An 18170-nucleotide genomic window follows, 5' to 3' on the forward strand; every position below is an offset into this window, starting at 1 on the left:
TATCTCTTTAACCAATGAAGATACCAAAAAACATTAAATACAAAAATTATAGCAAATTTTAAGGGCTACAATGTGGTTTGTAATGAAACCCATGTTGCCATTTGAAATTTTTGAGATAACAGCTTTTGAAACTTCAAAAAGTATGAAAATGCGTAACATAAGTAAAAAGATAGCAAAAGGGTTAAAACCAGAGTTTTTTGAAAGCTCATTTATTAATTAAAGTGTTGTCAAAATTTGAACCCCCCACAAAATTCCACCTCTTTACAGTGAAAAGTAGTTCAAAGGTCTATTTTTTGTACGTTTTTGAACACCCTGTAAATAGGGATGAAGATAATTTAAATCTTTTTCCACTAAAATACTCAGGACTAAAGGACCTTTAAAAAGAGGTATAACACGACCCCCCTTTACATTTGAAAATTTCCCAAAAACAACCCCCACCCCCCAAAATCTGCCCTTTGGGGTGCTTTTTTGGGGTTGAAAATAATTTAGCTGAATTTCTTGGGGTCAAAATAGGGGGTTCCAGTTGCAATTAGGTTTCCATTTGCTTTCATATTGGAGCTATACAAGCCGGCCGGGTGGTCTGAGACACCCTGTATACAGATCATGAGTGAAAGTCCAACACTTATTACCCTTGCAGTTTGTTCTAGCTTTAAAATATTCAGTGATGTAAGGGCTTTCATTTGAACTATAGATCATTAAAATCAGACGAGTAAGAGATAAGCTACAAACCCAACACAATATTAAATTTAAAGTTTTAGAAGTCAGTTTTTATTAAAAGATTTATATCTCGGGTTATTAATACGTCACAGAGTTTGTTTCTGGTCTCAAATTACTCAGTAAATGTTTAGCTTTAACTTTAATAATCACCAAATAAAATATGACAAAATTAAAATGAGTCATGGACCATTATTTAAAATTACATTATTTTTACTTTGGAAATTGTCTTTAGTTAAAGACATATATTACCAATTCTTAATAGGTCCCAATAAGTAATCCATAGCTAAAATAAAAGTCAATCCTATGAAAAATTATTTAAGACTATCAAGAGTTTTATACTATCAACACAATTGAGATATTTAAACTCAATTTCTATATATTTTCAGACAACTCTGATAATCTTACTGCAATTAACTTGAATTGAAGCAGCAAGTTTTCTTCGACGTTGTGTTTCTTACTAAGCGGCTCATTGAGCCGTATGGGTTTCCTTGTGGTTAAGTATTCATTATACAAAAGGTAGTAATTAATTGATTTAGAATAATATTAAATTCCAAAACCAGATAGACTTCCCAAAACTAGCATCCTTGGGTTGTATACATCTTTTCATATGACCGAGATCTCAATAGGGCTAAACTACAACGAAAAATATTTATAAATTCAGCCTGATATTAAAAATAAACATTAAAAAAAGCTGAGTAACACCATTGACTTTAAATACTGAAGTAGTCATTTCCATATTTATAGCACAACTTGTTTTCTCATTTTTTCTCTTAGTTTGTGATCCTTTGATAATTATATGTCACAAAAGAATTAAAAGATGCTATCGTTTACAACAGAAATCAGTACCTGAGAGCAGCAAGAGCAAACCCTGACAATGGCTGTATTCAACTGAATCCTGGCAACTATAGGTAATACCATGTATAAAACATACTCCCTTAGTAGATTTCTCATCGTTATGGAACAGCTGAAGACAATTTTATTATTAGTTCTGTACGGTTTATGTAGAGGTCGTTTTTTGTTTACAATTTGTTTCCCGTTATTACAGTCATTTAAAACCTCGTTTAACCAAATAATACGATCTAATCATAAACAATTAATTGACCCCTAGTTATATAACCAAAACAGTAAAGCACAAATCAAGAAACTAACCCTAAAATAATAGAAACAAAATTTCGTCGACACTAGCGCCCAGTGTCACCGTACATGAACTAGACATGAAAAACGAGCTTCAAAATTTACAATGGGATGAGAAGTCTACTTGTGTTGGTTAGTCTATGGTAATACCAAGTAGATCAGCCGCTCTAAACTAATTTTTGCTTTGGATATTTTGTGGTACAGTAATTGGCCTTGACAATAGATATGTCAAGAAGTTACCACTTATATTTCACTCCCTGATTGTACAGGAATGATTACCTCTGAGAACTCAAAAGCAGCTTTGTCGACTAGTTGAGGTTCGGACCAGACATGGGAGCGAGGGCCGATCTGTTTACTGGCCAAGTCTCCCACCACCAGTGCCAGGAGATAGGAGGGTACAGGGACGGGCTGATGGAAACTGTGAGTACGTAGACCGTCTCTAGGCTCACTCACATCCTTCCTCAAAGCACTCATCAACACTGTCAGCTCGGCCGGCGCTGTTATCTACACCATCCAGACCAAGTTTTAACCACACTTTTGTATTATTTAAAAGGATAGGATTGATTAAACATTTTTGCTTATTCTCTCAACCTACTCGGTAATAAGATGTTGACTGAAGGTTGTTGAAACTTAAACACTAATTTATTAAAAATGTCAACCAATCTGAAAGTTTCCGTAGGAAGCACGGGTATTTCGTTAGTTAACTATAAAAAAGAGTGCATACAAATTTTAAAATCTACCCATGAACGAGAGTGAAACATTTGAGTTGACGCCAGTGCACTTAAACGTCACTGACATGAAACACTCATCAACACTTTTTTTCTATTTCTAAACGTCATGGTATTTTAGGTGAGGTCAATACTTTAGTATGAAAAATATTTTTGGGCATCACTCACCTTATTTAAATCAGGAGAACACAGTCCTTGTCATATCACAGTTCATTGCATATACACACTGATAAAAATGCAAAAATAAAACTAAATATAAAATCACAGACTTAAGTTCTCAACTCCGACGTTTCGCCGCACCAATAAAAACGTGCTGTGTTTTCAAGGTTATTTTGTCTTCTCACGTCTGACCCGACCGCGACTGACGCTCACAACGTTTTCGTGAGAAGACAAAATAACCTTGAAAACGCCGCACGTTTTTATTGGTGCGGCGAAACGTCGGAGTTGAGAACTTTAGTCTGTGATTTTATATTAAGTTTTATTTTTGCATTTTTATCAGTGTGTATATGCAATGAACTGTGATATGACAAGGACTGTGTTCTCCTGATTTCAATAAGGTGAGTGATGCCCAAAGTGACATCTCTTTATCCGGATAATTTTCATCAGCACATCGGTTTACCGGACTAGATTGGCAGGAAGTGGGCGGTACTGAAACGACTGTTCTCGTGGGAAAGATTTGAGACTAGTGATTACTTCTCTAAATACAATGCTCCTCTAATTTTAAGTCAAATACTGAATAGAGTAGGCATTTAAACGGTCCGTTTTAACGAGATTTTGGGGACGTTGGTTTAACCGGAAAAACCGTTATCCGGACTGGCCTCGGTCCCGAGGAGTCCGGATAAGTCCGGGAGTCTACTGTATTTAAATTCAATGCTAAAATTACTAGTTGTTTGTTTAAATTTGAATTTACATAAAATAAATTAAATATTTTAAAATATTTATTTCACTGCAAAACCAATGTTGGCTAACAATAAATTGCCTCAGTAAATCAGGGATTAAATTTTGATGGGAGGGGGCTAAGTAAAATAATCAGTATTTGATGCAAAGTATTTTAATTTACTATAGATTGAGTATTCTTCAGTGTAATCATTGCTTAACAAATTCCCTACTGCAATAGTACAATATTTTTCATTCATATAGACCAGCGTCGCACATATGCGACGGCTAGTCACATTAAAATAGACTGATGTCGCATATTTGCGTCGGTGTTCCAATGTTATCAAAACGCTTATATCTTTGTAACGGTCTACTTGAAGGCACTGAATTTGGTGGTCGTGCAAACTTGGTACAAAGTTTCATTTTATGATTTTGAAAAGTTTTAGTGTCCCCAAAAATGAGGGATTATGTGCTCAACTGGAGATTACTCTATAATATATAAGATATATTAACCTTTAAACATTACCAATTTAATTTTAAACAGTATGATTTAAATTGGCATTCTGTTAATTACGTTTTTTTTACCCGCCCTTATGACAGTGTGTATCTGGATCCGGATCCGGTACCGACATTTTCTTGGATCCGCCCATCACTATTATAAACTGTTTTGAAAAAATCTGTTTTTTTAAATTACTTTCACCTAAAAACACAAACAAAAATGAACTGTCGCATATATGCGGCGCTTGGGCTATTTCAAGAGAAATATAATAATTGCACTATAATCTTCGCTATAGACAAGGTGTTGCAAATATGCAACATTACATTATTTATAGGTTATCAAAAATGTAGAAAACAAGAATATATTATTTACAAACACGATTGCAGCGTATTACAAAGTAAATGATCACTGTTTAACAGGTTTTTACCCGTGGTCTGCGTGTACTGTTAACCAAGTGACAGCCAGTCTATGTGTAACATTAAATTTTATACCTCGGTCCGTGGTAATAATTGCGGTGTCGCATATATGTGACGCGAACGTGTTAATAGTAACAACTGATGTTTTTCAATGTGCACTGTATTTTGTAATTTGCTAGTGTACTGTGGATGGCTTGTTATAAACAGGTGTTACAAATCTTTTGTTTACTTTTTCCTTTTATTGTGTTCAACCAGCATGGTTACTTGGCGACCCATAAGGCTAATGTTAAATTTTTAAACCAGTTGAGTAGCGAAATACAAATTTTCCTGAGGTAGTGGCTGTTACCAATCATGTTTTAGAGCTATAAGTTCCTAATTCCAAAATGTTGTTAAAATCCTTCCGTTGGATTTTGTGATATATATTACAGACAGAAAGACAGACGTAGCTCGTATTAGAGTATAGGATTAATTTATGTGTGCGAGTTTCAGGAATTGAAGCTACCCTTCTTGTAAGCCCAAGATGGTAACCAATACTAGGTATAATCACATCATTGGGTTCTGGGTATTGAGGAACCCTTGTTTAGTTATAGCATAAAAACCCAATAAGCATTAAAAGGTGTTAAGACTAAATGTTATTAAACTGATATGATAAAAGAACAAATAGCATAATAGTTAAATTGTGCATCCCCAACACAATATTTTACCCTTGTTTCACTGGAAAAAATTTACAAAATTGTGTATTCTAATGATAGACATACCTCAGCAGTGTATGTAGTCTTTACTGAAGGGCTGTCCTGACATGGTACGATGGATCTTGCATGGATGGGCTGTGGACAGTAAACAATACACAATAGAAAAATATACTATCCGAAAAAAATACCATTATTATATTTTAATAGTGATGATGTATACAATATAAAGGCATATTTCTCGACTGTTTTTGAGGTATGTTGAAAGAAATAGTTTTAAGTGGAGGTTTCTCCCATTACCTTGTCAACAACCCTTATCATGAACAAGCGGTGGGAGTGAACATGGCATTTTATGGACCCATCATTTAATTTTACACTTAAAATCACAAAATTTGTAATAACTGTTGAACCTTGAATCGTTTTTAGCGAATTTCCCTATAGGGAAGTAGCTATTTAGCGAATTTCCCTATAGGGAAGTAGCTATTACCGTAGGTCTCATGGTAAGACTTAGGCCCGGGACCGATTTACTTTTTCATTTTGATGTCCCCAGAGGACAAAAACACCATTCGTTCAAATTTTTATATATGTATATATATATATATATAGATTTATATATATATGTGTCCGTGAACACGATAACTTGAGTAATTTTTATCCGATTTTGATGAAATTTGGTTTGAAGGTGTAAGGCGGGATAAACTTGAATGAGTTCGCGATCCAGCATGATCGGACCATGGGAACAGGGTTTTATGGGGGGTTTTATGGGGTAAAAATTGGTTTTTCTCACTTTTGACCCTCAAAACACAAAATTTCCCAATTTTTCTCTAAACCTTCTTAAAGAGCTTAAAAAAACAAACAATTTAGTATATCAAAGTGTTTTTGTACAGTTATTAGTTACGGAGAAAACTAAAAAAATTGTAAATTTAAAATTCCCATGTTATTCTTATGGAGAATATTGTAAAATGTTGTAGTTTGCTTGTTTATGGATATCTTTTGATCAAACTTGGCAAATATATTCATTTTCTACTAAGCAATAATTATTTTACTTAAAACACACACTTTATTAGTTTCCTTGTAGCAGCAAACCTAGGTACTCGTTAAACCTAATGTTATTTAAATAGATGGATTGAAAATTAATTCAGCCAAATGGAAATTCGCTTAGACGGCAGGTTTGCTGCGGCGGGGGTATTTTTTTTTACAGCAATGGGGGTTGTACTATTTTGTTTAAAGTTAAAAGGACTAAATTTTAATCTCAATTAGTAACACAGTTTTTTAGACAATCCTGGTTTTCTGTTATTAGGTATTTTACAGGAAAATCGCCATTAAAAATATAAAGAGAAAAAATACTAGAGATGCCATGGATTAGTACCCACATACCAAATTTAATCAGAATCGGACCACATGTGTGTTCTGTAGCTCTGCACACATCCATACACACACAAACAGACATAACTTCAAGAAAACCTTTTTGATATTTCCACCCAAATTTAAAAATTTTGACAAAACCAATACTTACTACATATAATATGTTTGGGGGGGGGGGGATTAAAACACCCCTGAGCAAGTCTCCACAGAAATAAAAACCTGTTATTTTTAACATAATCTATAAGGATTGAAATATAGGCCACAGGCAAATCAAACTCATTTAACCCTTCCCGGACGGGTGACGGATATATCCGCTTATGGTTTTTGATGTTCCGGACGGGAAGCGGATATATCCGCCTTCTCTTCAGATAGACTGGCAGGTGCTTGAGCAGTAACCAGATGTTTCGCGGTACCAAGGCGCCACTTTCCTGCTCTCTCCATGGCTGCCCCCTCTCTCACGCGCCTACCCTCTCCCGCTCCTCACCCTCTCCCCTCGCACCACCCACCTCTCCTACGCTACCCCCTCGACGTTTCGCGCTCAACACTACGTTGCCTTTATTTATTGTTTACATATTGTTCTTTATTTATTGCCTAACGTTGTCATGGTCATATCTTCAAAGACGGGTGGCGGATATATCCGTTGCTTTTCTACTCATCCGCGGACGGGTAGCGGATATATCCGCATATTTAGAAACAAGTAAAAAAAATTATTTTGACAGTATGAAGTGTTCTATTGTGTTTATTTTATGTACCTACAGTACTTGTACAACAAAACACAAATAAGGAAAATTAATTTTTATTTTTTCCTATAATTTTTTTCCGTCCTATATCACGATTTCGCCCGTCTGGGAAGGGTTAATACAGTAGAACTTTGATAACAAGATTCTCATCTATACTTATTTAATAAGCAAGCAGGATTTTTGTGACAATTACTCCTCCAAAACTACTGAACCGATTGACATGTTTTTGGTGTCATTGGAAAGAGCGTAACGTGAAGTTGTGCAGGAAACTTTCTTTTTAGGTAAATAATTAGAGAGTGAGGCCCTGGGGCCCTTTAAAGTTTCGTATTTATCCATAAGATTAACATGGGAAGCAAACATTGTTTTGAAACTCCAGCTGTTGTCAGAAATCTATGTATATATTAATTACGTAAGCCGATTCTTTGCGGCAAAATTGTGGGTGACTGGGAAGTCGTAGAATGACGGGAGAGGGCTCAAATTAAAGGTCTCAACCCCGTGACGGCGGGAAAAATAGTGAAATTCACATAAAGTTACCAGAAAACGAGATATAACGTAAAATGTTCTCCATAAGAATAGCATTAGAAGCCATTTACTGCTGATTTTTGTTTACTATAATACAGCTGATTGTGATTTATCATTAAGAAACTAAGCAATATTACATTTGGATTACTCATTTGCCAGTCAATTCTGCAATGTAATGTATACTATATAAAACCAACTATATAAAGGGATAACGTAACCCATAATAATCAAGATATTTTAGTTATGTCAAAGTCGAAATAAATTGTTTTCAAGATTAACGAAACAATTCCAGATTAAATGAAGATCTTCTTTTTGTTTTGATTTCAAAACATATGTTTAAGATTTATTCCACACTTTTTTGTAAATTTACTAGCATTTATATTGACATTTATTGTAGTGTTTAATCAATATTTTGTATGAAGTGGAATAACCTCCAGGTTTACTCTTAGAAAACAATTTGGGAATAAAGATGAAGTAGGTTCGTACAGGTACTTAAGTACTTAAGTGCTTTGTTGATCCAAGCAAAAAAAGGTTCAAATAATATAGCCTAGCATGCACGGCAGTAAAGGGAGAACCTATATATTTAACAGTAGAACATAGAGGTAATTTCCGTTTCTTAAAACTAACCAAAAATATTAATGTCGTTATTAGTTTCGATAACTGGGTACCTAATGGAACCCTAACCAGTCGCAAAATAGTTAATAATTAGATGTTGAATAGGCTCTTTTATGGTAGAATGTGTAAATCAATCGCACCTTTAGGAGGATACCACCACATATACTTACACTAGGCTAATAGTGGTTTTCTTAAATGCTGATCAGAAACAAATTTAGGGTTAAGTTCTGTCAATCGGATGCCTTTACTTAAGCTTTTGTTAAACCTTTACAAAATGAGCATAGACTTAGTAATAATAACTGGGTAGGGTTAGGAATGCTAATTTAGCGGTTTTGACCAAGAACTAAGTTTATTTCAACACACCATTTTTTACCTTTTCCTATTTCACGAAGACAATTTCCAATACTGTATTTCAATCAGGGAAGCCTTTTTATCAACTTTAACCAAAAAACCAAAGCTACCTTGATAAACTAATATTTATTCATAAACATGTTTGCTGCCTTTAGCAGCTAAACCTCTGGAATCATTCAAATTCTTTATTGAAAATAACATCAACAAAAGCAAACAAGGACAAACTGTTTTTAGCGAATTTCCCATATAGGGAATAAGCTATTACCGTAGTACTCACGGTAAGACCTGGACCCGGGACCGATTTTTTTTTTCGTTTTGAGGTCCCTAGAGGTCAAAAACACCATCCGTTCAAATTCATATATATATATATATATGTGTCCGTTAGCGCGATAACTCGAGCAAAAATGATCCGATTTTGATGAAATTTGGTACAAACGTGTAAACCTACGTTTATTCAAACGAGTTCGCGAACCAGCATGATCGGACCATGGGAACGGGGGTTTATGGGGGCTTTTATGGGGTAAAAATGGGTTTTTCCCATTTTTGACCCAAAAAACATAAAATTTTGCAATTTCTTTCGAAACTATTTTGTAGAGCTTAAAACAACAAATAATTTAGTAGGCCTATATTGAAGCGTTATAATGCGCCTAATGGTTACGGAGAAACTTCCAAAAAATTGTAAATTTAAAATTCCTATGTTATTCTTATGGAGAATAAGTAAACTGTTGTAGTTTGCTTGTTTATAAACATATTTTGCCCAAATTTGGAAAATGTTTTTATTTCTTACTAACTAATAACATTTTACATAAAAAACACTTTTACCCTCCCTGTTGCAGCAAACCTAAGTATGTTTTAAACTGATTCTATTTAAATAGGGAATAAATAAATGTGATATTTTTAAGGAGACATTTTAGTGTAAATCCATTCAGAGAAATGGAAATTCGCTTAGTCTGCAGGTTTGCTGCGGCGGGGGTATTTTTTTTTTACACAAAAGATATGTTGTAGGCTACTGGGATATCTATCCTGACACATAGACAATTTGATTCTGAGTTCGTTTGAATATTACTATAATTTCTTTTCCATTTGAGCTTTTTAGGGACTTATGTCCCTACAAGCCACTGGTTAAATATTAATAATTGGTCTCCATGGAAGCATGAGAAAATTCACAATGTTTAGATTTGCTTTGACAATTACATGTAAACAACCAGAACAGTCAAATGCCTATTTCACAATTTCAGATAGCTGATACAAAAAATAAAACAACTATGTGGTAGGTTTATTAAAATCTTAAACTTTATGATAGATTATTCATTATAAATCTATTTCAATGATTACGAAACAGATTTTTCCCGTTGCGAAGCAAAAATTAATAGTGAGAAGAAGAACATATGTTAATTGTAAACAGTCAATGTGTAAATTATCTAGCCTATGTTGTATTAAAAATGTGTATAGTTTTGAAAGGTTGGTTTGTGTTTAATGATATAAGTTATTAATTATAGAATTTTTATTTTAAGGATTTGGCCATAGACAAAAAGAATTAATTATAGACCGTCAGCTGCGCTGCGGTTACCATAGGTTCTTGTGCACACCGCTTGGAGCACCACGGTAGTTACGGCGTACACGCTATGTAAACTACAGCGGTGTGCGCCGGAACCTGTGGTAACCATGGCAACCGCAGCACGGCTGACAGTGTATATTTCATTCTTTTTGTCTATGATTTGGCATATGAGTAAGCCTATGATAAATAACACCATTTCAGAGTTCTGCCAGTTTTTGCTTAACTCTGTCCTCTAGAGTTTAAAGTAGCCTACACCTTATTGTCTACAAATTGGCTAAATAACTTAGGTACGGTACTTTATAAAAGCTGACAGCCTTTTTACGTTAACTTAAATTGTAAGCTTACCTTTTCCCGTTCATGGGCAGTTTGATTGTTATAAATTAACTCTTTAAACTGGAATAGGACTGGTATGTAAATTGTGAGTATTTACATTAGTTATTAATCTTTTAGTTGTCTCTTTTAAAATCATCGGAAATTATGACTGTTATTAGTTTTTAAACAAGTTATTTGTTTATAAATAACTCCTGTACTTCTTTGCAATTGCTCGATTTCAAGCAACATGTACACTGCTAGGTATTATAAAATAAGACTTGTTATCAAGGTTGACTTCTTATCAAGGTTTGCAATAACATGTGTTTAAGGGTAAAATAATTCAAGGGTATTTGAAAATGACCCTTTTTGAAACAAGGGTAACTTGTTATCGAGGTTCTGCTGTACTGTTAAAAAGTTTATATATTTTTGTTCTTTTTTAAAAATTAAGATTATTGGGCAAGAATTATAGTGTTTTCTATATTTACGTTATCTTGAATTATTATTTCAAATTATTTAAAATTTTAACTATTCAAGGGCCAAAAATATCAAAGTGCTTTTTTTTAGTACAGTGCAATTAGACTCAAATCTCAGACTCCAAAGTGAAAGCTAACTTTAGACTACAGTAACAGGGGACCGAGCCTTGCTCGGTTGTAGTTAATTGGGTTTAATAGTTAAAATAAAACAATATTGTAAATAAACATTTTATGATTTACGAAAAACATTTTTATTACAAACCATATAAAGACTTTTGATCGCTGAAATAATAAAAACTGAAATGTAAAAGCATGCAATTAAACAAAAATAAGATACATTTTTATGATCTTGCTTAAGTTTTAAACACAGCTCGCACAGAATCCTTCTCCCCTCTAGTCATTGAAACCCGTTGTTCGACTTTGACTACTACTAAAGACAGCAGATAAAAATATAATATAAACAAAATCATATTAGTTTCAAAATGTCTTGTGGAAACGATTTTTCGCTTTTTCCATACTACTTCTAAAGAAATTGAGATTCTGTCTGTTTTTTTCATTGGGATTTAGCATACGGTAATATCAAATATTTAATAGTTTTATGCTTATTAAAACCTCCAGATGCAATTAGTTTACTTGGAATGCCTCAGTACTTCAGGGATTAAGTTTTGGTGGGAGAGGGCTAAGTAAAATAATCAGTATTTAATCGGAAATATTTTCCCCTATATCGAGTAATCTTCAGTGTAATCTTTGCTCAAAAGTTACAACTGATGTTTTCCCTTTTTACTGTGTTTTGTAATTAGCTAATAAACTGTGGATGGCTTGTTATAAACACATGTGAGTAGTGACAATTCTTTTGTTTACTTTTTCTTTGTTATTTTGTTCAACCAACATAGTTACTTGGCAGCCCATAAGGCAAATGTCAAATTTTTAAATTTTCAAATGATTTGTGTAGCGAAATACAAATTTTCCTGAGGTAGTGGCTGTCACCAATCACGCTTTTAGGGCTATAAGTCCCTAATTCGAAAATTTAGTCAAAATCCTTCTGCTGGATTTTGAGATATATGTATTACAGACAGACAGACATAGCTCGTATTATAGTGTAGGATATTGTTCAGTACAGTCCTAATAATGTTCAGTAAAAAGTTACACCGTTTTGAGCGAATTAGGATTAGGGAAGATGGAAGTTGAAAAATTGGCAGCTTTGTTTGGGTTTCATAAAATATGTAAAAATATATTTGATTTAGTGTAAAATATGTTTTTTACAAACATGATCTATAATAAATTTTGAACAAGAATGGTTCACTTCATAATCTTGCTGATGTGAACAGTTACACAGTAATAAAAGGTTTTGAAATGTATTATTTCATTAATAAAACCACCGGCCAGGCAGCCTGTAATGGGTCAAAATTATAGAGGGGTTAAGTTTTTGTATTTATTATTTAATTATCAGTAGGCCTATTTCTTACCTGGTTGGTGATAGTGGTAAACCTATCATGGTAAGGTAAATAGGCTGTTCTAGGCCTATCCTAGGGTTGAAGTAGGGATAACCTCACTTTTGGCAAAATCACTAAAGACACTATTTTTTAGATTCACAAGTCACAGTATTGCATCGTTGTGTACAAAACGAGTGATAAACCGTTTCCGTGTAACCCCCATGCCTAATATACACCTTTGGGAAGTACGGTCAAAGTTGTTGTAGGCTAGGGTGGTGAACCGCGATCACAAATACAATATCACTACATAACATGCATACACTTTGTCGCACACTAAGCTACACGTCACGGGTGGAAATTATACTTTTTGTTTAAACCAGCAATGATATTTAAGTTCCGCGTATAATTTCACAGTCGGCGCAGGTGAATAACAACATTAACAACATAACCTGTACTACTAGTCGGCTGTCTTGGCGTTGTGTTGTGACAGCGCCAAGTTTGAACTCGTGACGTCACCGATCAGCTGGTAATTGAATCAGCTGATTCCCCATCCCTAGAGGATTAGGGAGGGGGAAGTAGTGAAGATCCCTTGTGGGCAAGGGATGCGACGGGATTCTAATTCTGCGATTTCCAGTGTTAGGACGTGTCTTGCTTTGAAAGAGTGATTGCTTTAGTGATTTTGCTAAACGTGTGCTTTAGTGTGTCAGTGAAGATCCCTGGAGTATACAGGTAATTCGCCGGCTTTATCTTAATAGTGTGTACTATTATTTTTTATTATTTAGCGATAAACCCTCATTTTATCCTTTTAGACATAAAACTCACGGTAGGATCTTTGTCGGGTGTTAGAACTTGTATAAGTTCGCTTTAGCGTATGCTAGGGCTCCCGTGGGTGGCAATAAAGAGTTTTAGGGATACAAATTTCGTTTAATATTGTGTTTACAATATATATTGAGGGTGTCGGGGTTATAGCGGGTATTTTGCCGGGATATTCAGTAGGTGTTTAACTGCTGCGGCAAAGCGGGCAAAGTTGAACCCGTCTCTGCAGGTCGTGCAAACACGAGGTCGGGTGGAGCACGCTAAGTATATTCAGAAGAAATATTCTAAGTGTTGAGGTTGACGAAACTTCAACATTAAATTGTTTCAAAATTTCGTTGAATGGTTTTTCATTATTTTTAAATTTAATTTAATTAGCTGTTCCCAGGTGTGAACGATGATGATGGTACAGTAGCGTTGTTGGTTACCGGTACTGAGTTCACACCTGATTCACACTACATTTTTGCGTAAATACAAATCTGTACCTGTGCTAGGTTGTTGAGTTAATTAAATAAATTATTTTTATCTGAACCCTGGAAACTTCCCAGCACGCCGACTTGAGCGATCCGCTGGCGAGAGTTGGTGACGTCTTTCCCGCTTTAACCACGTAATAGCGCATATATTCCGAGCGGGAAAAACGGCACGATACATTGGCGCCCGAACGAGTAGACATTTTTTGATTGATTTGGACTTAGTTTTACTGGAGTTGTGTTTTAATTTTAGTTAGTTAGCATATACCTAGTGTATTCTAACTCTAGTTCGAGCTGGTTTATATCAGTTGGAGGGAACTAGCGCTTGTTTTTAGGCTAACTAACGACCAAGTAAAACTAGTTAACGACCAATTATTATTTAAAATTAATTGTGGTTGTGAATTTATTTAGCCCACGTAGCATAGCCGATTTTGGCCGATACTTTTGTGCTAGTCTTAGCAACCAGTTATTGTCAGTTGTATATATTTTATTTATTGAACCTGCATTTATTGTTGTGGGGTGTATAGTATAATTTTAGTTTTTTTTTATTTTGGTGTTGATATGATAATTTAGTACTTGCTTTATTATTGTTTTAAATAGCTTGTTGGTACTTAGGCATTTTATTTAACTGTTATAACTGGTGATAAGGGTTTAAGTGTGATAACACCTATACTAAGACGTGGGCGAATTTAATTTTTTAAAATTTAATAATTTTTTATTTTATTTTGACTTTATCTGATTAAGCCCGTGTTACGGTCATGCCGAATACTACTGAAGTGGAGTCGTCGGTTGCTCAAACCGCTACCACAGTACCGGTGGTAGTGACGACTTGCGCTGGGACCTTTACGGTGACTACCAGTAGTACTGTGAACCCTCTCAATGTCACGCGGGATGTAATACCCCCTGCGACTCTAGGGGTGATCCCAAGGACAAACCCGACAATTTTGGGTGAAGGCTTGAGGTCTCCGTTCGATGATCCTCGCGTGGGGTGGATCCACGAATTGCGTAAAGAGGACCTCACACGTGAGATGGAGAGGTTTGGTCTAGACACTCGAGGGAAGGTGGAAGATCTGAGGAGAAGGTTTTGCCAGTTCTGGAAGGACCCTAAGAGTCAGTGGCCTTTCTTGTCTCAGGCTGGGGTGATTAACCAAGCCCAACAGCCTACATGGGTGACGGCTACGGGCCATGAACCTGGTTACATGCCTGAGAGTGCTTCTGGGGGTGATCAACATCCTCATTCCTTCCCAGGCGAGCATGTGGGGTCGGACGCCAAACATGTTGTTGCGGATAGTGTTTGTGAAATGCTGGGGCTCCCGCCTGGCACTGACGTGGGCACAGTTAGGCAGACCTTGGCTGTGGTGCTGAGAACCGCGTCAGAACCAAAGACATCAAGCATAGACGGTTTACGTAAGGAGACTGGCCCATTTAATTTGACCGGTAGCCTTGTCACCTTTAGTGACGGATTCCAGCGGCCTATAACGACCGAAATTCAGCCTGAACCCGTATCCTCTGCAACCGGGGTGTCTTCGGCTAGAGTAGGTCTTCAACCCTGTCTTGGGGGCGTGGCTCAGCCCTCGTGGGGTGACTCAATTTTGAGAACCCGGTCAGATGCTCGTCCTTACCCACAGCCGGGCAATTATACGCCTTATACAGATGGGCTACCTAGGAGGGTAGGAGGTGGCAACCTCCATGATAGGCCGAGTACTGTGTCTTGGTTTTCTGGACAGCCGAGTGATGAGACGGTTAGGCGAAATAGAGATTTACACTTGCCTACGACTTCTACCTATTATCAACCGATGCTTGACAAGCGTAGTCGTGAGTTTACTTCGATTTGTGATTCTGTGCGGAAGTGGAATTTGCGATTCGATGGGAGAAGAGATCCCGTCTCGTTTGTTGAGCGGCTCGGTGAACTGATAGAAACCTACTCCTTGAGCGATGAGGAGGTGTTAAGAGCAATGCCAGAGCTGCTTCAAGGGGAAGCTCTGTTATGGTATCGGAACCAGAGGAGTTTTGGGTTGGTTTCGCTGATTTTCTGGCTGATTTTGAAACCCAGTTTTATCCTCCCGGATACCGACGCTACCTTGACGAGGAAATTCGCAAGCGTACGCAGGGTGATAACGAGTCATTCCGCTGTTATCTCACTGCGATATCAACCCTGATTCGGCGCAGTGGTGAATTCTCTGCTCAGCAGAAGTTAAACCTAGTTTACACGAATATGAAGCCCGATTATAAACTTATGGTACGGCGTAGTGACTTTGCTACAATACCAGAGTTGACTCGGAGGGCCGAGGAATATGAGGCTTACTTGAGGGATCGAAGTACTTTTCGGCCTCCCCCTCCTCCGTCTCTAGCTCTTGTTCCAGAAACGGCTTATGTGTCAAAGCGTAGGATGGAGAGGGTGTTTGACCACGCTGCGGTTAAACCCATGCTAACCGAGGGTGTCGATGCTTGCGCTAAGGGGGAGACGATGGCTACTTCCGGTCCTGCGGTAAATAATGTAGATTGTGCTGGTCTTGAAACTCGGCGGGGTGTTCAACCCAGAACAATGCCAGAGGTGAATAGGTGTGCGCCCAGTGGTGAGAACCTGAGGCCCATGCTTAACCCGGAAAGGAGTGGGTTAGTGTGCTGGAATTGCGATCAGCGTGGCCACCGTTTTAGGCATTGCCCGAAACCTAAGAGGGTGCGCTGCTATTTTTGCAAGACGGAGGGCGTTACCACGTACCGGTGCGGATGTCGTGCGGGAAACGGTGGCCGGACTCAGAGCCCCAGAGGTCAGCCGAGTCCGGGGCAGCAATACGACACACGACCTCCCACGAATGGCATCGGTGGCTCGAATATGTGAAGGGTTTCACGGGAGCCGTGGAAGGTGTCGACCGGGGTGACGTTAGACCCTTTGTGGAGGTTGAATTGTTTGGCGAAACCTTCCGAGCACTGGTCGACACTGGGGCTAGTGTCAATCTTATAGGGTCACGAATACAGAAACTCCTTGTCGACAGGGGTGTGAACCCCACCACCGTCAGTGTAGTAATGAGAATGGCGGATGGTTCGAGCCGTGAAGCGGGATCCTTGTACCAGCTTTCAGGCCGGGTGGGCGAACAAGCCCATACCTGGGAGGCGTATTATGTCCCGAATTTGACGTGCGATCTGATTCTGGGCATGAGGTGTTTAGAGGAGCTTAACCTGATCTGCGTTGATCGAAGGGTGATTTTGCCTACTGAGGTCATGGGGACGGGTGATAATAACCTCAGCGCGATTGACGCTCTTGCACCAGAGGAGGAACAGAAACTGGCAGAGTTCCTGAGAGTCGAGTTGCCAAAATTTGAGGCAGTTCCGGGACTGACTTCGCTGGTTGAGCACAAAATTCGGCTCAAAGAGGGTGCAGTGCCCATTAAACAGCGGTATTACCCGCGTAACCCCGCCATGCAAGCCATAATTGACCAAGAGGTTGACGATATGTTGCGGCAAGGGGTGATAGAGCCTTCCCTGAGTCCTTGGAGCTCACCGGTGGTGTTGATTAAGAAAACATCCGGCACCTACCGATTTTGTATTGACATGCGATCGGTAAATGACTCGTCAGTTAAGGATGCGTATCCTTTACCCCGGATCAATGGAATCCTGGAAAAGTTACGCCAAGCCAAGTACATAAGCACATTGGATCTCAAGAGTGGGTATTGGCAGGTACCTCTGGCAGTTGAAAGCCGGGCGATAACCGCGTTTACGGTTCCCGGCCGAGGGCTGTACCAGTTTACCGTTATGCCCTTTGGATTACACTCAGCCGGTGCGACGTTTCAGAGGTTGCTCGATATGGTTATAGGTGTTTAACTTGAACCTAAGGTCTTTGCATACCTTGACGACTTGGTAGTGGTGTCGACGACCTTTGCGGAGCACCTCGAACTTCTGAAACTAGTATTTGACCGACTTTGTGCTGCTGGCTTGAAGTTGAACCCCGAAAAATGCCACTTCTGCAAACGCCAGTTAAAGTATCTTGGACACGTGGTAAATTTTGAGGGGATAACCACTGACCCTGAGAAGGTCCAGTCGATTAGTGAGTTCCCGATACCTACCAATATCAAGAAGCTGCGTAGTTTCTTGGGTCTGGCGTCCTGGTATCGGCGCTTTATTGAAGGCTTTGCGACGGTGTCGGCGCCTCTACGACATATGCTTAAGAAAAGCGCAAAGTGGCAATGGGGTGATGCGCAAGAGTCTGCGTTTCGGAAGTTGAAGGAGCTTTTGTGCTCTTCTCCCGTATTGGCCTGCCCCGACTTCAGTAAAACCTTCACGGTGCAGGTTGACGCCTCGAATGTGGGGCTGGGTGCCGCCTTAACCCAGGAAGTTGAGGGTAAGGAGGTGGTGATCGCGTATGCGAGCCGTCTGCTGACTGACCAGGAATCCAAGTACTCTACCACAGAGAAGGAGTGTCTTGCCTTGGTCTGGGCAGTCAGGAAGTTTAAACCCTACT

At 38.1% G+C, this 18170-nt stretch overlaps 1 protein-coding gene across 1 annotated transcript in view; it reads right to left on the reverse strand.

Annotated features, from left to right (window-relative positions):
• The window catches only part of LOC128986249 (leukotriene A-4 hydrolase-like), an 82845-nt gene that overhangs the window by 17904 nt on the left and 46771 nt on the right, over positions 1-18170 (reverse strand). Inside the window, exons 5-6 of the mRNA XM_054406518.1 lie at positions 5129-5197; positions 2131-2355 (exon numbers count right to left, since the gene is read on the reverse strand). Of these exons, the coding sequence (XP_054262493.1) occupies positions 2131-2355; positions 5129-5197 (294 nt within the window). The remainder of the gene's footprint in view (positions 1-2130; positions 2356-5128; positions 5198-18170) is intronic.

This window comes from Macrosteles quadrilineatus, unplaced genomic scaffold, assembly GCF_028750875.1.
Source record: "Macrosteles quadrilineatus isolate MER2022 unplaced genomic scaffold, UCM_ALF_1.0 Scaffold_1__1_contigs__length_201487025, whole genome shotgun sequence".
NCBI classification, from domain to species: Eukaryota; Metazoa; Arthropoda; class Insecta; order Hemiptera; family Cicadellidae; genus Macrosteles; species Macrosteles quadrilineatus.